This window comes from Podarcis melisellensis, assembly GCF_964234715.1.
Source record: "Podarcis melisellensis genome assembly, chromosome: 6".
NCBI classification, from domain to species: Eukaryota; Metazoa; Chordata; class Lepidosauria; order Squamata; family Lacertidae; genus Podarcis; species Podarcis melisellensis.
Genome location: NC_138538.1, coordinates 33,672,037 through 33,694,671, shown reverse-complemented (window position 1 = coordinate 33,694,671; position 22,635 = coordinate 33,672,037). Strand labels below are relative to the sequence as shown.

Below are 22,635 nucleotides of genomic sequence, written 5' to 3'. Positions count from 1 at the left end.
CAAAGGAATCTGGAGCAACAGGTACTTTGTGTGGTGATGACAGTTCAGAGAGACGAGAGCAGCTGTCAGAAATGATTTTACAATCTGATCACAGCTGAAACATACCATGGGCTATTCTGCACATTCACAATTAGTTTTACCAGTTCAAAAAAGCACTTTGTTACACATTTCCACTCAAGGTTACAGACTGCTTGGTACCTGGGGAAATATAATACAGTGGTACCTTGGGTTAAGTACTTAATTCGTTCCGGAAGTCTGTTCTTAACCTGAAACTGTTCTTAACCTGAAGCACCACTTTAGCTAATGGGGCTTCCTGCTGCCGCCGCGCCGCCAGAACCCGATTTCTGTTCTTATCCTGAAGCAAAGTTCTTAACCCGAGGTACTATTTCTGGATTAGCGGAGTCTGTAACCTGAAGCGTATGTAACCTGAAGCGTATGTAACCCGAGGTACCACTGTACAGTACTTCGTATGTTTCCTACTAATACTGAGCTCAGGTGGTTGAGTGCCAAGAGGACAGCAGCCAAAATGGAGGCCCTGTGAAACAGCACGCTCGGGTGTGCAGAAGTACAAAACAGAAATATGTTATTATTATTTGCATTTATCTCTCACCTTTTCCTCTATGAAGCTCAAGGTAGCATACATGGTTCTTCCTGTCCTCATTCAAGCCTCACAACAACCCTATGAGATTGGTTAGGCTCAGAGGCAGTGACTGGCCCAAGGTCACCCAGCAAGCTTTATGCCTGGAACCCTGCTCTCCCAGATCCTAGTCGGACACTCTAACCACTATGCCATGCTATTTTTGTACTGTTGTCATTTTCTCTTCTGTTTAGTTTCAGTTGTTCAATGAATTCGCCCTGTTCTATGCAACGCTGCTTAGTTTAAACTGTTGAATTAGGTTATAGATTATTTGTATTGTTTTACACAACGTTGTATGGATTGCTTTTCTGTACTTATCAATATGATGATTATAATTGTTTTTAATGTCTTGAATTGTTATACTGTACATTTGACGTTGTGAGGCACTCTGAGCGCAATCTTATGGGGAAGTGGCATACAAATAAATAAACAGATGAGGATAATGAAAAGTGCAAAACATTTAAAAACAAAAAACAAGATAGCTTGGTGAGGACAGAGGCTGCTCAGAGGCTGGGGCGGCCCACCCCATTTCAGCACATGAGGTGAAACAGGAATTGTTCTTCCTCTCACTGTGTCCCCACCTTGATGTCTGCTACCACCATACCCTGGCTACTACCAAACCTGGCGGGAGTCGGGGCACTCCTCAAGCCTTGCCACTCAGCTTCTCCCCGATGGCACACTGTAATGCCCCCCTCATAGCAGCGGAAGCAGTGTGGCAGGCAGAACACCACCTCTTACACTTCCACTGCCTGAGGCAGATGCTTCACCCTGCCTTGTGGATGGCAGAAGCCACATAATATTGAGTGTCAGCTGGGAGGGGAAAGGGAAAATCTGGGGGGTAGAGTGAAACAGAAACTGGCCTGCTTAAGCCTCTGCTACAAGAGTAGAAAAAATGCAGTGTGTCCGTTTCTCCATGGTAGAGCTGAGCTACAAATCACACACCAGATAACTAATCTGATGAGCAGGGAGGAAAAGATTTGCATCCTCATCAGGGTGCTGGGCCAGGCTAAGAACTTTAAACCTCACTTCCCAGCTCAGTAACACAACAGGGATGCAAATCTCTACTCAATCACCTATCTGCTGAGAATGGATAACCCCCATCCACCCAGCTGATTATCCTGAAATCATTTAATAAGCATTCTGCCCCAGGAAGGGAGACAGAGGTTGGTGGAACATGTAAGCATATCTGCCGTCCTATACAAAGTACAGTGGTACCTCAGGTTAAGTACTTAATTCATTCTGGAGGTCCGTTCTTAAGATGAAACTGTTCTTAACCTGAAGCACCACTTTAGCTAATGGGGCCTCCTGCTGCCACCACCCTGCAGGGGTACGATTTCTGTTCTCACCCTGAAGCAAAGTTCTTAACCTGAGGTACTATTTCTGGGTTAGTGGAGTCTGTAACTTGAAGCGTATGTAACCTGAAGCGTATGTAACCAGAAGTACCACTGTACAGGGTGCTCTGTAGTCCAGCTAGAGTATGAGACAGTCTGTACTATTGCATGGGTCAACACCAGTGGATTTTTACTTCATCAGAGGCATCAAAGTTAAGGCCCTTATCAAGCCTCATACAGACCAGAGTGTGCCTGCTGCACTACAAAATCCAGTCATTTTCTTTGTGGACATGGCGTCCTTTTGCCCTTTAAATGGCTTGTGACAGTGAGACAATGACTTGTTTAATGTGCCTGCAGTGTTTCCTCCCTCCGTCCTTGTCAAGAGGCTGTGTGGATCACTTTAACCCTATGTTCCTACTTTTTTTTATAGAAAGCACTGAAATAAAAGACAACAGTTCACACCAGGAAACAGGGGCTCCTGGATTCCTTTTCACATAAATATCTTTGTGGTATTCATGGCAAGAAATACCCAGGATGCAGGGCAAACTGCACCTTGCTCGCAGAATGAAGGAGCGGAAAGAGTTTAGTAAACACACTGCACGTAATTTCTTTTAGACTGTATGTAATCTGAAACAACAGTGTTGAGGCCAATAATCCCTCACTCTCCATCTTTCTACAATTGCCTGGCGTTGAATGGCACTGCTGATTTCATTACTCAAGCCTGCTATATGGTTCTATTCAGTACTTTTCAGCCCTTCGGCTATAAGATCGAGCTCATAGCACCATGTCTCATAGCGGTAGGCCATGCGGATCTGAGCCACGTTGGTCTTGCGGATGTCATTGCCCTGAGGCCCCTCTTCTTGGTAATTCTTTCCCAGAATATGGAGCTTTTCCTGTGGAAATGATACAGTAAATGAGAGCCACCCCCTCACTCAGACTCCTATTCCCATCACCTTTTCCATAAAAAGAAAACCCTATTGCTTCCATTGCTTTCTTGTACCCTCTTTTGTTTGCTCAACCCTTGTTATATTCCCAGCCACTAAGCCCTGAGGCAGTGGTCTACTTCCACACAGCCACAGGGTACATACTGTGGAATAGCCACACTTAGTTCACTCAGTTTTGACAAAGCATCTGTAAGATAAAACATCAATCTGTCATGTTCCACTGTTTCACTTTTTTCCTCTCCCCAGAGTCAGAAAATTAAGTGGAAAAATCTCCACAGTCTTCCCTGGTGTAGATGGCCTAGATATTTTACAGAATTTGAACTAGCCATTTCCGTCTGTAGGAGTTGGCTATATTACTTCAACGCTTCCTTTTCCAAATAGCATTGTCTTTCTTTCTTCTTCCTTTCCCCCACCCCCTAGATTGCAGTGGGGAGACCATTGCAGTGAGGAACCATAACAATAGATGCAGTGAGTAGGCAGTATTTAGCACTATTCCCACCCCACCCCCCAAAATTTCCAAATGAACCTCCCTTCCCAAAATGGCAGCTGAGGAAAGTGGTACTGATCATTTGGCTACAGATTGTTAGAAGTCTAGAACCAGAATTGTTATTCCACTTGGAGCTGAAAGCAGAACAGCAGTGATTTGGTGCTGCTAAATCACCCATATCCAGGAGCACTCTATACCCCTTTGAGATTTCCATTGAACACCATACCTCATGAGACAAGCCAGATTGCAGAACACTGTAGCGTGCAATCTCACACATGTCACAGGTGCTGAGCTTGAAGACCTGGGCAGCAATGGCATATTCTTCCATGAGAGGCTCCTGGGGAATAAAAAGAGAAATACAAAGTGTAGCCATTGCAAAGGTCATCGCAGAAGCTGCAGTGTGTCCCCCTCAACGCTAGCTGCCCTCACACTTCTGAGAGCAAACAGCAATCCTAGGAAAGCCTACCTTGGTGTAGTGGAACTGCATAGGGTCATCAGTGGATAGAGACACCATTAAGCCCTTCTGGTGGAAATCAAGAAGTGGGTTCTTGGCATATTCTAGGAAGAGGCTGTTGTTGCTGAGTGGGGACATGGCAATGGGGATCTGGGCCAGGTAGTACAGATACTGCAGCACAGGACTCTGCAAAGAGACATGGCAAGGATAGATCAAGTTGAGGCAGGCAGCAGGACCTCTATTCCCTCCCAACAAACATCATGAGAATGGCTTCCCGGTTCTTTCTAAATGGGAGTCATTTTGTCTCTGTGCTCTAGATGCCGTGCAGAATTGCTCGCACTGTTCCTTAGTTACTTCTCAGCACCACATGCCAAGTACAAAAACCTGGCTTTCCCAGTTATGGCCCCACCAAACATCCTTGGCAGGATCTTAACACTTAGGAGACATCAGCAGCTCGTGGAGGAGTCCCATCAAGTTCTGCCAGGTCACAAGGCTCCCTTGAAATGGGATGCTCTGAGAATGGGCTGGATGGATCAGTGATAACTCCGCTGGTGTAACATGAGCATGAAAGGACACCGGGGATCTCCACAGCCCAGCACATCTTGCAACTCACCTTCTTGAGGTTCAGGCCATGGGAGATATTATCTGCAGTCATGAAGGCAGCCAGCAGATGGGTGATAGCACCAGCTTCTCCACAGTGAGGACGAAACAGAAAAGTGTTCATTCCGCGTTCCCTGAGGGTGGCAAGGCAGCCTTTATGCAAAACCCAGATCACTGGACACATCTAGCATTATTTAGGAAGCAACCATCAGATGGCCCCAGACAGCTTCCTATTTGAAGGGACCAAACATGTAATGCTATGATTAGCAAGCAGCAGGGACTTCACTTTTGTGCTTTGCATTGGTGAATGATAAAAATCCATGTTAACATGCAGATGAGTGTACTGTAACTTCTCTGCTCCACAGCCACACAAATCCAGTTGCTTTTCTGCCCACAAAGTTAATACATGTTTGAAACTCATGCAGGGTGGGGGGATAAATTGGGGGTGCAGTTTGATTGAGAGAAGCAGCAAGAACAGAAAGGATTAAGTGATCCTTCACTGCTTCTCTGTATTAAATGGATCTTTCTTAAAACATTTTTCTCTTCTTTATAAAAACACCTGTCTTGTTTCATCGCAGTTGTCTGCAGATAATATTTAGTTAGGTCCCAGAGTCTCATTAGCTCTTTTAATAGAAGGCTTAGGCAATATTATTATGGTGTATAAAACCCATTCTCAAACTAGCAAAGGAAAATATATATAAATATCTGAGAGATTATTTCAGCAGTCCTGGTTTTATTGTATGAAGTCATTACTTTTTTGCCAACACTAGATTGGATCCTTACTTAGTCCTCAGTTCACATAAAGGAGGGGTGGCTTTCACCAACTCCCCCTTTCATCCTGAGCTCCCTACTGCACCATTCCTAAGGGCCCCCCCAATCCCCAGGAGCAGATTTTGGGGGAATGCAGGAGGCTGCAGAGGGAGAGAAGAGGCAGCAAACCTCTTTTATGCAGATGGGAATTCTGTTTCATTTACAGAAGGCAGGTTAGAATCCAAGCATTTAAGTCTAGCAGAACCTGGAACTGTGCCTCTTAGGGCTTTGGATCAATGAAGGCGAAGGATTGATGTCATCAAGCTCTTGAAATGCAATATGCTTTAGTCAGGGTTAGTGGGTGGTCTTTATCAGAACCAGCAGAACTAGGAGTGTTACTCCTGCTAAAGCAGTGTTTCCTCAAACTTGTTGTTGTACTATAATACCCATCATCCCTGACTAGCAGGACCAGTAGTTAAGGATGAAGGGAGCTGTAGTCCAACAACAGCTGGGGACACAAGTTTGAGAAACACTGTACTAAATGTTGGTGCATATTATTTGTAATCGAATCCTTTCACCTGGCAATAATCCTTCTGCCCAGGCTGGGACTCACCGTCGGAGATGATTGAGGACCATGATGTTGGCATACATGTAGTACACATAGTATGTATAGGAGGGGTTCTTCTCATGGGACCACTCCTCCGGCTTGGGGCTCTTGGTGCTGAACATGTGTCCACTGTGCTTGGACTCATCATCCACACTGTCAAAACCAGTAATCTGCAAATCGTACAATTGGTTCTGAGGAAGGGACCAACTCCAAAAGCAAGTCCACCTTCACCAAATAACATGAAGCCGATAGCCTCTAATTCCCATTACCCAACAGTCACCCTCTGCTGCAGGGGGACAGAGTGGCCACCTCTGTCCAAGGTGCTACCTTGTTGAAGCTGGAAGACTGGAATCCAATAATGGTTACAGGTAGGTGTTGTCATTTCTTATGTAGTATCTACCAGGCGTCACCTTCAGTGAGGTGGACCCTTGGCCAGATCTGGTTGACAATATGCTGACTTAGATACACCCTCAGGTTTCTGGTGCTGTATTGGCCACTCTCTCTGTCACCCTACTGTCACTGCACTAGGATTAGGCCCAGGGTGCCTCTGGGCAATATTACTCACATGGCGCAGAAACACACTCAGCTCCTTGTTGTCCTGTGGGTTGATTGTCGCCTGAAATACTGGCACAAAAATGTTCTCCAGCATCTTCCCAAAGTGTGGCAAAAAGTTCTTTGACCTGAACACATCACTGAGAGGAGACAGAAACACTTCTGCTCATTTCCATATCACTTACATGGGATGTTTGAGAGAAAGGAAAATGTAAGCGGGCTGCAAATGGCAGAAGCAACTGAGATGAAGCAAGTGAACTCAGTCCCAGCTGTGTCCCAGCTTCCTGCTCATTTTGCTTTGCCCCATAGAACCCAAAGGAAACCAAAGAAAATCCAGATAGTGTCATGGCCCTGGCCTTGAACTCAATCAGAGTCAGAGGAAGAAGAGCCAGCCAAACTCAGGGCTATGATACTACCACGTAAGGAACTGAACCAGGCTCCTGCTACTGAACCTGAGACTAGTGGTCATATGTCTGCAGACTTGAACCAGAATCCTTGTAGATGGCTTCCCCTGAGTCCAGTCCCCTTGAAGGATCCCATATGCTCCCGCTCCACTGCACCTACCCAAGACCATAGGCAACACACTAGGAAACAGGCATGGAAAGGAAGAGAAACCTTCATTTTCAGGCCAGGAGATAGGTGAGAGAGGTGAAGTACTGAGGGGGTAGGCTGCATGGAGGGGCCCATAAATAGTGAAATAGGAGGAATCTGGGTTAATCAGATCTATACATGGAATTTGGCAATTCTGACCTGATCAAACGTTGCCCCCACCAGTACTTACTAGATTCTGGGCACTTGGATCATCCACTTCATATTGGGTGAATAAACACGGTGTGCGTTGAACCAGCTGGCTAATTTTGGCCACTCTTCCGGTGAACGTCCATAGATGGAGAGCCGTGGCTCTGCGTACTGGTACTTGGCATCCTCCAGGTCAGAGCCAACCTCCTGCGAAATAAAAAGGGAAAGGGGTTACCTGATCTGTTTCCAGGAACTGGCCTTATCCTCAGTCTACCAGCCGCACAGACACAAACCCTTGCATACCATAGTCTCTAACCTTGATGATGGTGGCAAAGTATTCACCATTGATGGCATTTTCAGACTTGAGGTAGAGATCACGCAGCTCACTGGCACCCACCGGGTTATACTTGGCGTTGAACTTGTCAAAGCGCTGGAAGGTCTGCCGGCCCTGTGACATGGAGGAGGAGGAGGAGGAGAAGTCATTGGCTAGATGCACAGAGCAAAGAATACTTGTAGGAGGTAGAGATGGCGGGGCAGCAACAGCTGGGGGGGGGAGTAATTAGCCGCAGCCAGTCATATGACAGAGACCATGGGGAAGGGTGGGAGATCTCCTGTACTGGAAAGGAAAAGCAGGACTCACTGCATGGACGTCAAGGGAGTCCACAGTCAGGTCATAAGGGTGAAGGTTGAGCTGCTCAAAAAGCTGCTTGAGCGTCAAGGTCTTGTCCTTGGATTTGTACACAACCCTTTCAGAATTTTCCCGGTAAGACTTCTTAATGAATCGCAGCAAGTGCTTCTGGTTCATGCAAGCTGCAGCATGGATGTGCGTGTCGATCTGTTAAGAGAAGAGAAAAGTCAGCCGAGGAGGTGATGGTGACTGCAGATGCCTCCCTCCCACAGAACCCACCACAGCAATGATATTGGAGGAGGCATTGATGAGGTACATCATTGTACCTTAAGGCCAGGGTACCTAACCCACAACTTGCAGGTCTCATTCATCACCCACAACCCTTTCCCATTTGCCTTAAAAAAATAATAGTTAAATGCTGTATTTTATTTTATTTACTGCCCCTATTGGCCTTCCACTGTGACACCAGACTTTTTTGTAGCTCTTAATGCACTCCCACTGATTTTTCAGGGGGAGGCCAGAATGTGAAATTATGGTAATATTACGGTGCCACATGTGTGTGGGGTTTTTGTGGCCATCCAAGGCCCCCCAAAATCTTGTAAATTAAAATGATAATATTTAAAAATATGTTTACTGACTACCTCTCCTCTGGCAGCACTGGGTTCAAAAGGTTTTGTTAATCCCCCAAACCCCCAAATCCATCCATTACGAATGAACATTAAAAAAAAATTAAATGAAAAAATATACTGACCATTTTTGCTTATTCTTATTCTTATTCTTATAATTAATATACCACCCTATACCCGGAGGTCTCAGGGCAGTTCACATATTCAAATAAATATCCTTTGCTGTAATTTTTATGATCCCGCAAAATTTGCCCTTTAAAAAATATTGGCCACACCCACACCTACACTTTGGCCACACCCACTTTGCTCTGCAGCCCCAGAGGGTGACAAAGATCAGCCACTCCTGCTTGAGGAGGCAACACCTTGGACAGATCCCTCACCTTACGGCAATTATAGAAGTCCCGATGGGGGTTGTTCTTCAGCTCCTTCAGCTCTTCCATCTCATTCAGCATCTCATGCACACTGAACTTGGAGGAGAGGAACCGTAGGCGTCGGTGTGTGTAGGTTTTGCTGCAACAGTCAAAGGAAAGAGCATCGTCTCAAATAAGCCACTCACAGAATAAGTCCAGGTTCACCAGCTTGCCAACACAACCAACATTTGCCAGCCAGAAGTAACCCTGCTGCTGTCACACGACAGCTTGATAAAGGTCACATTCCAGAGCAAGTGACCCGAGACAGCAGAAGTCATTGCAACAGGGATATATGTGCGCTGCCTTGGGGTGGCTCGACTTTTGCCCTTTTCCTATTCAGGGCAAACCCAGGACAGCAGCAGCCACCTTAGGCAGCAAACCCTGGGCTTCAATAAAAGGAAGCACATTGGTTGTTAGCTCACTGTTACATTTTTCATAGCAGGCTGGGCGCCCTTTGTATTTTCTGCCTGAGGCTTCAAAAATCTCTTGGGCTGGCCCTACTTATGTGCAATGGGGCCATACCTCTAAGACACTTACACAGGTCCCTGAGCTATAAGGGCCAGGAGGAAGTTCATGTCATCAATGAAGGCATCCAGGTTAGGGTAGGGCAGGTCCTTGGGCTCACCCCTGGCAGCAGCAGCTTTGTCAGCATAGATGTATACCACACCTTCTTTCATTTCCACATGGTAGCCCAGATTCTCGGGCAAGTTGCCAGACTGGAAAGGATCTTCGTCTTTCTTCACAGGAGGAGAGAACACTAAAATCAAGAGGAAAGTGTGCTAACGTTGAACAAGGGAAGGACAAAGGAAAAGGCTTGGGATTTTTTAGCATGCTTCTCTTACAGCTATCAACCTACAAGAATTAAATTCTACACCGCTAAGGAAACCACATGACTGCCAGGACTGAGACTGACTGAAATCCCCATGAGAGAACACCACCACTATCCATCCACTGCATGCAGATGTTTTTACTACAATTTCTGTCTTTGTTTTAGCTAATTTTGGCTCCCGACTGCATGAGTATCCGTTAACAAGATGCCGCCTCTTGTAGCACAATCCTAAAATCCAATTTATTCTGTGTGACTAATAACTAGCTCAGGTGTGTTTTAGTAATTGCACATATCTTTTGTTTTGAGTGTGTAGTGAAAAGCATTCCCAGAAATATGAAAGTCCTGCCTCCTCCTCAAAGGTGCAGCCTATTGCTTTGGCAGTCCAGAAAGGCAGAAGGAGAAGCAGCACAGTCAGTGCTCTAGCCCTAAGATAATGGGTGCCTAGGCTTTTCATACCTCACACCAGGGCTAGCCAATACAGCGCCTTTCATTTATTGCTGGACTACAGCTCCCACTACCCCTGACCACTGGCCATGCTAGCTAGGGCTGATGGGAGTTGAAGTCCAACAGCATCCCAAGGGTACCTGTCGGCTATCCCTGCTTTACATCATATCCTCGTTTGATTCACAGGCCCCTTTTCATGTTGTATGTAGATGGATCTGATATAATGGAAGTGTAGACCAGAGAATTAAAGTCTGATTCAGGTGCAGACTAAGAAAAATACCCCTTTGTACATGTTTTTCATGCAATAGGTTTCTTGCTCAATTCTAGCCATCTCCAGTTAAAAAAAAGGATCAGATGGAGGATGGTATGAAGGAACCCGAGCTAAGATGTCTTTTGGAAAGCCTCTGCCACAGTAGACAAGAGCAGGCTAGATGATGTGGCAAAAGGGAATTTCCCATATTCCTACCTGTTGTGAACAAGCCTGTGTGATAGAAGCATGAGAACTCCACTTAGGCCAGGATGTTCTTTGTAACATGGGAAAACAGGGGGCTGAGATTGAAAATAGTAGACTGGGTGAGTCACCAAAGCTAAGCCAAAATATGGCATGATATTGCACACTGGAAAGAGGTCCAGCACAAGACATACAGCCCTAAGGCCAAGGCTACATGTCATTCAGATTCTCTGACTACCTTGACAGTATTCATAGTAAATCGAAAAAAATACTTGCTGAGATAGGAATGTGAGCCAAGGTAGAGGAGAGATGCCAAACCTCTACAACTCCATCTGGGAAGCTCCTCTGCTCAAGTCTTTGCAAAGGCCTGGCTCTCAATGGCTCTAGCAGAAAGCTGCTCTCACTGTGCTCTTACTTCTAAGTAAAGAAGGCCCATAGCCCAGTGGTAGAGCATCTGAATGGAAGGCAGTGGATCCCAGGTTCAACCCCTGGCCATCTCCAGGCAGGGCTGGAGGAGATGCCTGTCTGAAACCCTGGATTGCTGCTGCCAGTCAGTGTAAACAATACTGAACCAGATGGACCAACAGTCTAAGGCAGCTCCCTATGTTCGTAAGTGTTCTGCATGCTCAGCACACCAGCTCTGCACAGACAGCAGTGTGGTGTTGCTGTTGTTGTTTTTTAAAAAAGATTAAAGCAGCTAATGCAATTCTCCACAGTGCCCTCCATCGACACCTGCTGTCTTGCTCTGGGACACACCCACAAGCCCAGTCACCCAGTACAGCCTGCACAGCCTGCCTGGCTATTTACCTGGAAGCAGGTCGTCATTTGACTTCCACACCTCATTTTCAATAGTGCGCAAGAACTGGGAGGGAGTCTTGGGGAAACGTTGGAAAGATTTGTGCATGTACTTCTCCCGGATACACAGGGCACGGTACAGGCCTCTGCAAACCACTTCAAAATCCTCCACTGTCACCTGTGGAAATATTTTTTAAAACTTCTGGCACTGATAAAAAAAAGACAGAAACTACAAAACAAAAGGGGAAAAAACTCAGGTGTGCTGAAAACCACAAAAGGGCACTTTAGGCCTATTCCATACCTTCCAACATTTCTCTGATGAAAATAGAGACTTCCCCTTCAACATTTCTCCAATGAAAATGGGGATGTCCTATTCCATACCCTCTGACATTTCTCTGAGGAAAATAGGGACATCCTACCATACTCACCAACATTTCTCTGATGAAAATAGGGGTGCCCTATTCCAAACCCTCTGACATTTCTCCAGTGAAAATAGGGGCAGCCTAAGGAAAAGCAGGACATTGTAGGATCAAATCAGAAACTAGGATGGCTTCTGTAAATCTGGGACTGTCCCTGGAAAATAGGGACACTTGGAGGGTCTGTCATAGGAATAATAAATGATACAAATAATACAGCAGGCAAGGAAAGGGGATTCTCAGAGTTCAAATCATGCAAAAACCAAAACGCTCATGGAAAATGTGAGGCAAGACTGGCAAAGGCTGTAGCCTGAGGAGAGATAGTGTGGCTGGTAGGGGGAGGGAGTGGCCTGTGGAGTATCCCAATGACCAGATGGAGAGGCATGGGGGACACATTTGGCCCATGAGCCTAAAGTTCCCTACTCTTGCACTGTGAGATCCTTATAAAGAGTGCTCTCCCAGCATGCCTGGTTGGAGGTGGTGGTGGGGATAACAATAGCAATGAGAATGAAGCAGGCCCAGCGTCAGCACATGGCAGCTATTGCAGCTCCCATGTCCCTGGCAGGGCCTGTCCTCGTTGAGCTCTGGTGGCTGCCATTTAGCTGGCATCTGCCATTTTATTTCCCCCACAATGCTCTGGGCCATCACAACTCCTGGGCTATGGTAAGGAAAACAAAATGGCCGACATTGGGAGATTGTCACTCACAGGAACATTTCTGCTCCTTACAATAAGGAAGGAAGGAAGGAAGGAAGGAAGGAAGGAAGGAAGGAAGGAAGGAAGGAAGGAAGGAAGGACCATTGTTTTGCAATGCTGCAAAGGAAGCCCAACCAGGAGGCAGGCCACAGCAAGAACCTTGCTGAAACCTGGAGCCGTCTGTGGGATAGAGCCCGGTATGGTTGCTCGAGTGAAGGAGAGAGTACAGAGTATATTCCAGCAGCAGCCATGTCTTCCAATAACCCACCAAGGCTGGCAATGAAAGGCGATCAGGGACATGGCAGGATCCAGCTGTTGGAGCTATTTTGAGCACCAGGATGTTCCCACTTCAATTTCATCAATATCCCTTGACCCAGCAAATCTCCCCATATTTGATTTATTTCTCAACAGGTTCAAGTTAGGCCACTCAAAACACAGACGCAGCTAGTCTAAGGACACAGCTAAGGTTAGCTGTAGGAGTGCCACTGAACTCGGCCTCCTCCCATTCCATTTCGGGGCTGTGTCTCTTGCAACTTGAAATGGGGGGTATGGGGGATGGAGATCTGGAAAGAGCAGCAAGCCTTTTCTACGTGATCGGGGTTTGTGCCCAATAAATGCGCCTTTGTTCCCCATCTACTGCATAAAGCCAACAGATATTCTTTCTCAAGGCAGTGCTGGAGGAGGAGAGTGGACCACATTTTCCAAGTGCTCTGTAAGCACAATGCTTGATTATATCCACTTCATGACATTTTTGTTTTAGAGGGCTATTTTTAAAAATTCTCTGAACACACTTTATTTTACTTCCCCTGTCGATCCCATATGCAGTTAGCACACACTATACATTCAAAGCACCCCCCAAAGAAACCTGGGAACTGTAGTTTACCACTGAGCTACAAAACCCAGCACCCTTATCGTACTACAGGTGAGGGCTGCTTAAAATATACAGTGGTACCTCTGGATGCGAACGGGATCTGTTCTGGAGCCCCGTTCGCATCCTGAAGCGAATGCAACCCGTGTCTGCGCATCTGTGTGTGCGCAGGTCGCAATTCGCCACTTCTGTGCATGCGCATGACGTCATTTTGAGCGTCTGCACATGCACAAGCAGTGAAACCCAGAAGTAACACATTCCGTTACTTCCGGGTCGCTGCGGAGAGTAACCTGAAAACGTTCAACCTGAAGCATATTTAACCCGAGGTATGACTGTATGGTGTATACCAGCCCTGAACAGACTTTTTAATATATTATTATTAGTAGTAGTAGTAGTAGTATTACTAGTATTACTAGTATTATTATTATGATTGAAGGAAGGTTGGTTCTACCATTAAGGAGAATGAGGCATTTGCCTCATGAAGTAGATGCTGAGGGGCAGAGAGCAGATAGTGCTATATGAGCCACATAGACTGCCTTGGGCCCCCTACGAAACTAGTCTGCTGTGCTCAGGTGTGGTGAAAGACTCTGGTTGAAAACCGCTGCACTAGAGTCAACCTCAGGTTTTATACATGGAATGGGGGAGAAAATGTATTGGGGAAGCCCTGAAAAGCAGGAGGGTTACCTCCCCCGCCCCCCAGTGTTGCAACTGAAAAGTCAGTATTGGGAGTACCACATCTAACAAAATGGAAGAAGGGGCAGCAGAATAGGCTCATCCATGATAGGAGATGGTTTGGCACCTCCAGCTACTGACCCCTGCAGCATAGTCGCCCGTGATCTGAACACGCTGGAATTTGGGAACGGCTTGATACGAAGCACTGCTGGAGATGACCTCATCTAAGGTGGACAGTTTGGTCGAAGACTTTCCTGCAGTAGGAACAAGCAGTGCAATGGTCTTCAGCCGCAAGCGCCTCTTCTTCCTAGGAGGGATGAAGAAAAGGAAAGCGACACAAATGGAAACTCATTTCATATAGTTTTGTCTATGCTTTGGCAGCAGTCTTCTGTATTGCATGGTCAATTCACCATACACTTCCCATAGCTCTGGCTACATTGAAAGTTTGGCTGATATTTCATGATGCTGGAAGGGGGTAGCAAAGGAATATACAAATGTCTTTATATACGGTATTGTGGAAGGCCTTGACAGTAATGGCACCCTGAAGACTGGCTGGCACCTACCATGCCTATTTTGTGGCACCAACTGAAGATCTTTCTCTTTCTCCAATTCAAAAAGCCTTTGAATTGGTTTTTGAAAAAGGAGAGAGGAAGTGTTAGTGGTATGTTTTAATTACATTTTTTGTCTTTTGTTGTTGTTGTGATCTGCCCAAGGATCACTTGTGATGAAGCTGAACTATACATTCTATAAATAGATTCAGAACTAGCATCTTTCTGGTGTGGTTTTGGACCTTCTCTGAATTGACTAGCTTCTTCAGCAAATTTGTAATCTAAAGACATTTCCGCGAGGAAGCAGAGCATACAAATTATGGGGTCAGAGTAAGTCACTGAGGAATAGGAGCAAAGTGCCACTGCTCAGGTAGTATTGACAAGGGGCACACTTATGGAAATGAAAAGGACAAATAAGACCATGGCTTTCACACTTGCTTGTAGTGAAAAGCTACCTATCTGCCATCCTTATTATCACATGGAAATACTCCATTCTTCCATAGGAAGGCAATGTGGTTGAGAATATATCTGCTCAAAACTGTTCAATGCCTAGAAACATAGGGCAAATGCTACTCTTCCAACAATTCCAGCTAAGTGGCTTGGGGAATGTTGTATATCCACATCAGTTTTGAAAATCTACGTGAGCAAATGGTTTCGCTTTAAGCTAATCTTCAAAATACTTAATCACTTGGTCTGCTCTGATGATTAAGGGGCGCTAGTACAGACGGTGCACTCTGTGCTGGTGGCTGCTCCAACTGGAATTAGCCACTCTAGTTTCCCATAAACGCAAGTCTTCCAAGGTTCAGGAACCAGCTCTTTTCACATTCATGCCGCCTTTCCTTAGTGTTAGTGCAACTGTATCTGGCGCCTGCATTATGATGCTTCAGAGTACTGTGATCAGCACACATCTGGCACAGGATCTATCTAAGCCACACCTTACTAGGTTACCCATCCAATCTTTCATGGCTCCTCCTTCCTCAGCCCAAATTTCCCATTATCCCACCAGCGCATGCACACATACACAGAACTCTCACTTTTTCCCAGTGTCACTTGAACTCTCCTCCTCCTTGATCATATGCTGTTGCATTTCATGATGTGATATGGGGCAGACATCCTCCACATCAAAGGGAGAGATTTCATGCCGGCCCCCTTCATCCTTCACCTCTGAGGCAAAGACCTTCTCTGCGAAGGAGCGCATGGCATCATCCGTTTCTGTCAGGAGAAAGCAGAAGGTCACTAGGCCAGCTTTTGGTCATTGCGGGAGGATGGATGGATCAATTACGTCACTCAGCACACCAGCCCTGTGTGCACTCAGAGGCCACCTCATGCCTGCATTCTCTTTGTACGCATGACAGGGAACTGATAGAGTAAAACAATATGTCACATGTGCTCTGAAACTGAATGTTTACCTGCATCACAATTCCTGGGTGCAGCTTGATAGTTGTAGGGGAGAATGCAGCTACAGGGCTGCAGAGTATTTAAAAAGCTTACTTATCATGTGTCACACAATTGATCCATCAGCCTCAATATATTCTACTTTGACTCAATGTCGCTGCAGGGTTTTAAGCAGATAGTATTCTTAGTACTTCTACTGATAACCTTCTACAGCGAGATTCCAGGGTTTCAGTGAGGAAAGGTGAAACACCAGTGACAAACCATGGATGTGTTGGGGTGCATAAATGCTTCATGGAGGTGAAGACGGACAAGCTTCTCTTGATTCTGGATGGCTGGAGTCTGCGTTTCTCCATAGTCTGGAAATGTTTGTGCCTCTCTACACTGAGTATGATGTCATGGCAATGAGAATAAGAATGAAGCTGAATTGGGACTGATAGGTTTGGCTTTCTCAGCCAGTAAGTGTAGATGGCATCATCATAGTGGGTGCAACCTGCTTTGGACTGTGAACTGGATCTAAACTAAATTCCAAGCTAATGTGAAACCAGGTGACTTAGAAAAGAAGTGTCTTACCTGTTTTGGGCTTCCTCATTGTAGTCTTAGCCCGTTTTTGTGGAAATCAGAGCCTGGATATCACCCTTCTGCCACTGATCAATGTGTACAGGAAAGGGCAACAGTCACAGATGTTTCTGCTTAGAAATCTCAAGGTGCACAATAAGGAGTGCTCACAAATAACTGTGGGATCAGAGCTCCAAAAGGCAGGTTCTGATCTTTCAAACAGCCTGAGACGACTGCATGATGTTTCTTGTTGTAGCCATCAATGATGGTGTATGCCGGTACAGTCCCATGAAAGGATATGTTATACAGATCTGTACAGGTCCTTCTGAGTATGGTTGGTGGAGACCTTTCAGGTTAAGGTGTTTCGCAGGACAGTCACTTCTGCTGAGAATCCAGCATTGGCTATGACTTACAATTTTATCGTCCAATTCTATGCATGTTTACTCACAAGTAAAAGTCACCATTGCCTGAGTAAGTGTGCCCAGAACTGCAGCCTTAGTACAGTCATACCTTGGTTCTTTAACGCCTTGGTACTCAGACGTTTTGGCTCCTGAATGCTGAAAACCCGAAAGTGAGTGTTCCGGTTTGTGAATGTTTTTTGGAAGCTGAACATCTGACGCAGCTTCCAATTGAGTGCAGGAAGCTCCTGCAGCCAATCGGAAGCTGTGCCTTGGTTTTTTAACCATTTTGGGAGTCGAACGGACTCCCGGAATGGATTAAGTTCAACAACCAAGGTATGACTGTATCATATAAAAGGCTGCAGGGATGTGTGTGTGTGTGTGTGTGTGTGCATGTGTGTATTGCTCTGGATCTTGGAAGGATGCAATTAATTATTAAAAGCATATATTTATTACAGTGACTAACAAAACAGAGCTATTGGGTGGTACCCAGCGAAGTGGTTCTCTTAGTGCAAGGACTTTGGACTGTGCAACAGAACCTCCCCTCTCTTGCTTTCTTTGAGCATCCCCTAAATCTGTTCTGAAGTTTTCTCCAACTCTTTGGAGCAGATTTGGGGAAGAAATGGGGGTGGGGAGGAGGAGGAGGGAAAGTTCCATTGCCCAAATGGAAATCCTTGCACTAATGGGATTAGTTTATTGGATACATTAAATTCATATAGTAAAATGTTTTGGTGATCGGTGACTATTTTGCTGCCGAGAAAATGCTTTTCTATCAGAATTTAATATCTCAATCTCTTACATCCACACACGTAGGCTATCAGAAGGGCATGTGTGTGCAAGCGCGGCTTTAATGGTGGACATTGAGGAAGCAGGGAAGTAATCTGGTTCAGCAGGAGATATGCAAGTGGAATAAGCAGGAAGGACATAGGGTATCATGACAATGAGATGGGAATGCCAGAGGCCATGCAAATGGCAAGTTCATGCAATGGCACTTTCCAGACAGACAATGTGCATAGGGATTGAGCGGGGAATGAAGTCCACACTCACACCAGACTAGAAGGTTGGACATAAGGGGTCGTCGTCCTATTCTGAGCTCCTAAGTCCTGCCTAGAGACCTCTTGTGTTGTCAAAGCAGCCAGTGATCCTCATCTCAATTCCACAAGAACAGGGAAGCAACATTGTTCCCAGCAAATGCCCTTGCGCACAGGGGTTGCTGGGCAATGTGGCTCATGCTCAGCTGTGCACCCAGCGGTAGCCAGGCAGCCCAGAAAGACAGCCATTTCTCAGCAGGGCAATCTGTGCCAATGCCCAGTTTTTAGGTTGAAATGCAGTTATATACCAGGAGCTTAATGAGCAGAGAACCTTAGAGTCCAACTATATAACCCAAGAGTCAAAGTGGGACCACTATCAAGTAACTTCGACCATCCACATGTTCCTCTTTTCCCAGCAAGCAGGGTGCTTTTGAGGGTCCAGCTTAGTTGTAAAGGTAAAGGGACCCCTGACCATTAGGTCTAGTCGTAGCCGACTCTGGGGTTGCGACGCTCATCTCGCTTTATTGGCCGAGGGAGCCGGCGTACAGCTTCCGGATCATGTGGCCAGCATGACTAAGGCACTTCTGGCGAACCAGAGCAGTGCATGGAAATGCCGTTTACCTTCCCGCCGGAGCGGTACCTATTTATCTACTTGCACTTTGACGTGCTTTCGAACTGCTAGGTTGGCAGGAGCAGGGACCGAGCAATGGGAGCTCACCCCGTTGCGGGGATTCGAACCACCGACCTTCTGATCAGCAACTCCTAGGCTCTGTGGTTTAACCCACAGCGCCACCCATGTCCCTGCCTTTAGCTGGTGCCCAGGTAAAAGACTTGGTGGGGAGAACTGGGCTCCAGCGTTCCTTCCTAGTATTGCAACTCAAAGGAAGGTATCTGAGCTCCTTGGAAAGCCAGGTTTGATGAAGGGCTGAATCATCCAGACTCATGAGGACAGCACACCCCATGCAGGTCCCGTTATGACACCCTTCCTTCCTCCAAGCCCCATACAAGCTTTCTTCCTCACCCCAGATGCATCAATAGCTCCTGGCAATGACTGCTGAGAAACGGACAGTCGCTGAGTTGCTGTGATCATTTGTCTTTTGGATATGATCAACTGCTTAACAAAGCAGCAGGCGGCACAAGGAAGGCCGAGTTATACTCACGTTTCTCCTCTGCTGTTTGAGAGTGAAATAAAATAAATGTAATCAGATCACAGGATGTAGCACCTGAAGTTTTTTTTAACCTTGTTCACATTTATATACAGAAATGAACATTTTTAATGAGCAAATGTTTGCAGAAATATATACTCTACATACCATAGTAGTTGAACAGCTCTACAACGGGAAAGAAGAACAGTTAAGAAAGCAATTTGGGACAACTTGCCCAGACATCCTGATATCACGGATGCAGTCTTTTAAATTCTACCTCAGAACCTGGGATTGGCACCACCAATATCCCTTTCCATGCATTTATTTGGATACAAGTGAGCATATGGAAGGGGCTTGTGAGGGCCTGAACTCAATGACTCCATGTATTCAAAAAATACTGTTTTCACAGACTCTGTGCTTGTACATCTGAAGGTATATAGCTTCTTGTATGCAGGATTTGGAACATTTGCCTACAAATGTAATACTCTCTTTGCAAATGGTAACTCTGAACTGTGAACATATGGTGGTCTGAAGCATGACTCTGTTTACCACCTTCCATGTATGCCAAAGTAATAATGTGAAAAGATAATCATTTAGTCCACACACAAATATTCTAAAACCTAGTATGTAGTACTTCTTAGAACAGTTGTTTGGTAAGGAGAAAATCAGCCTAGACTAGATTGAGGGCTCAACCCCACTTCCTTTTGTCCCACTGTTTTCCCCCAGGGAAAACCACTCTCATTAGCGCTCAATCAGAGCAAACAGCAATTCAGGTTTTCTCCAGATTGACATTTGCTCCAATTTAGCACTAGAGAATGTTTTCCCTGGGGCTGGAGCGAGGCAAGAGGAAAACCGCTCAGATCCATGCCTACAAATCACGGGTCAAGCAGAAGTGTGTACGAGCCCTTAGCTGGAGTGTTTCCAAGCATGGAAGATACCACTGTATCCAAAGGGGGTGCAGACCGACAGTTTTTTAAAAAAAGTTAATATGATAAATCAGTTGAAAGTGCAACACAAAAATGTGGTCCAGGTCTTCTTAGTAGGCACCTATGGGCATTATTCAGCATTTCTACCATTATAAAGCACAGGTCCATCCATGCTCTTCATTCTCCCCTGACAATTTATTAGCATGTCTACCAGTAGGATTCATCTTCTCAGCTCGCTTGCTCAAAGGAAGTAAAAGGATACAGCAGCAAAACTTCCTATACTTCACCTTTTTAAAAAACATGCAAAAGTACAAACCGGAACCAAGGTCTGTTTGTTAAATATAACTGTCATACTCAAAGGGAAACTATTGCACCATTCGCGTTCTGTCAAATGAAATCAACAGACCTGATGCTACCTGTTCATGTGGCATGGACATTGTAGGAATATTTGATTATGAGCTGCAGATATTTCTTACAGTATTTTTATTTAAAAGGGAAGCATCTTTGTACTCTAATATGGGGGGGGGGAGAACTGAACCCTTTGATAACAACTTGAAATATTGGACAAAGAGAAAAGTGACAAAACATTTTAAAACCCATTTTGTTTGCTGTAAGAAATGTTCCTTTAGGAGCATAACAAAATAAGAGCAGGTTGGAAGGATTATTTATGTAATTTTTAAGCTTATCAAAGGCTTAGATTTAATATGTGGATAGTTGCTGCTGCTGCTTAAAAAAATGCAATAAATCTAATCAGTTTTGTTCTAGATTCCTTGGACCATGTTGCCATTCTGCTAGTAACAGCACAGAACCACAGAGTTGGAAGGCAACATGTTCTGAGGAAGGTTTATTCAGGTCTTTTACGAGCCGACAAAGAGAAGCTAAATCCAGCCCCCTTTTGGCTACTAGCCTGGTGCATGTCTTAATTACCTTGCTGCTAATGATAAGCCATTAAAGGTTACTGAAAACCCTTCAATTTCTCTTTTATCTGGCAAACACCAATGTCTAGGGGGTGCTCCTGTATAAGTTTATCCAACCTCTGATAATTTTTTAACACAGCAAAACTGGGTTCTACTGAATTGACTGGTCTCATTCAATTTCAGTTCTGTGGCCTAAAAGCCACTTGCCTGACCGTCTATTCAAACTACTCATATTGGAAAAGCTAATGGCTCAAGCTCTCACTCCTTCCACCTCCTGTGCCCTGCACAACTTAAATAGGCAATCAGAGCTGCTTTGTGAATCTATTCTTGAGAGTCTGGCTACTGGCACCGGCCTCATCATAAAAGAAGGCTTTCTCCCAACTTGCCTAAGGCTATGTGGGAATTCAGACCTACCTGGAACTTTCACCTTCGGCATTTTCCCTACTACCTCAGGAGAGTCCTGAGAAACCAAGTGTGGCGTGGACGAGTGGAAGAACGAAACTGCACAACCACCCAACACTCATTTTACTATTTATCTCTGCTCTTGTAACCCAACTCTCCTCATCTAAAAGGAGTGAAGGAATACGCAGCAGACTATTTAAAGCTGCAGCCAGGCAAAGTCTCAGTTGTTAACAGGTGAAGCTACAGGCTTGGGGGTTAACTCTGTTTGTCCCGAGATGTATGGACAGTAAATTTGGGAGCACTGCTCCACCCACCACAAATGAGAGAATGTTGCCAGGATCATGGCCAGGACTGGGTGCTTTTGAGTTGGTCACAGGTGGCCCCTATCACTGACTCATGAATGGAGACCAGATTAGCACAACTATTTGTACTGAATAAATAAGGACTTACTTTGCACCACAATCCTCTGGGATATGTTCAACACTGGAACTTTTCTGCAGCATCCTTTCAAGCAGTTTTTTGCCTCTTCAAAATCCGTATCCATCCAGGCTAGCAGTGGGTACTCTGCTCCCTTAGAGCAAGATTGCATGGCAAAACTAAGAAATATTGAATCCACCAATACATACCAAATATGTTTAGTGCTTTTTTGAAATGTTATTGTATGGCCTTATATGGCTCCAAACCTTCCTGAGAATGGATGCTCAGGTTTCTGTGGTGAACAGGGGTACATTTGCTTCATTTACCCCCTGCTGAACCTACCCGTTTTATGATGCCACATTATTTAATGTTATTGTATTTTATGACTACAGTAACTTCAATTAGTATTAGTCATCCTAAGGGCTAGGATGGTGGGATATAAAATCAAATTTTAAAGCAAGGATAGCACAAGAAATGAATAGTATGACTACCGAAACAGGGCCAAGAATTTGAGTGGCCTTCCTAAAACGCTGCTTTGCTTCTGATGTACAACCATGACAATTTCCAGTCACCAATGTCTTCTGACCAGGCGCTCCAAATTCCTTATCCCCCATCAATATAACCAAACCTTACAGCCACTCACTCTTTTGAATGCGCAAACTATCTGCCCTCTATGGCTATCTATAAAGAGTGCATTTGCTTCTAATCTTTCTGCACTGAATGTCAACGGCATTAAATTTGCATCTGAAACCAAGAATGACCTTCAGGCTCTACAGTCTTGTTAATTCTCTTTTGAGTTCTTGCGCCTTCTTTTATCCAGAATATCAAATTAACTAGCTAAGCTTCCTTGGGGTCACAAGGAAAAGGGTGAACAGAGAATGTGAGGATATGAGCAGAGCAGATAGACCCTTGTGCTCCATGATGGCTGTGTCCCATTGGCAGGCCTTTATATAACATTCTGAAACAAG

At 45.3% G+C, this 22,635-nt stretch overlaps 1 protein-coding gene across 7 annotated transcripts; it reads right to left on the bottom strand.

Moving 5' to 3' along the window:
* Positions 1-2,573: 2,573 nt before the first annotated feature.
* On the bottom strand, positions 2,574-21,377 carry AMPD1 (adenosine monophosphate deaminase 1). Of its 7 annotated transcripts, XM_081915926.1 has the most exons (16): positions 21,263-21,343; positions 19,021-19,032; positions 15,516-15,693; positions 14,075-14,240; positions 11,296-11,461; positions 9,302-9,521; positions 8,735-8,864; positions 7,741-7,935; positions 7,417-7,548; positions 7,144-7,307; positions 6,376-6,502; positions 5,817-5,980; positions 4,467-4,587; positions 3,866-4,039; positions 3,626-3,736; positions 2,574-2,861 (listed from the first exon to the last, which is right to left on the bottom strand). In XM_081915926.1, exons 1-16 carry the CDS (start codon positions 21,282-21,284, stop codon positions 2,703-2,705), a joined length of 2,241 nt encoding a protein of 746 aa, XP_081772052.1. In that variant the 5' UTR covers positions 21,285-21,343; the 3' UTR covers positions 2,574-2,702. The 7 variants fall into 7 exon arrangements, with proteins under 7 accessions (XP_081772052.1, XP_081772053.1, XP_081772054.1 ...); XM_081915927.1 differs by lacking the exon at positions 19,021-19,032 and having other exon boundaries at positions 21,263-21,377; XM_081915928.1 differs by lacking the exons at positions 19,021-19,032; positions 21,263-21,343 and adding an exon at positions 16,447-16,480.
* Between the last annotated feature and the right edge of the window lie 1,258 nt (positions 21,378-22,635).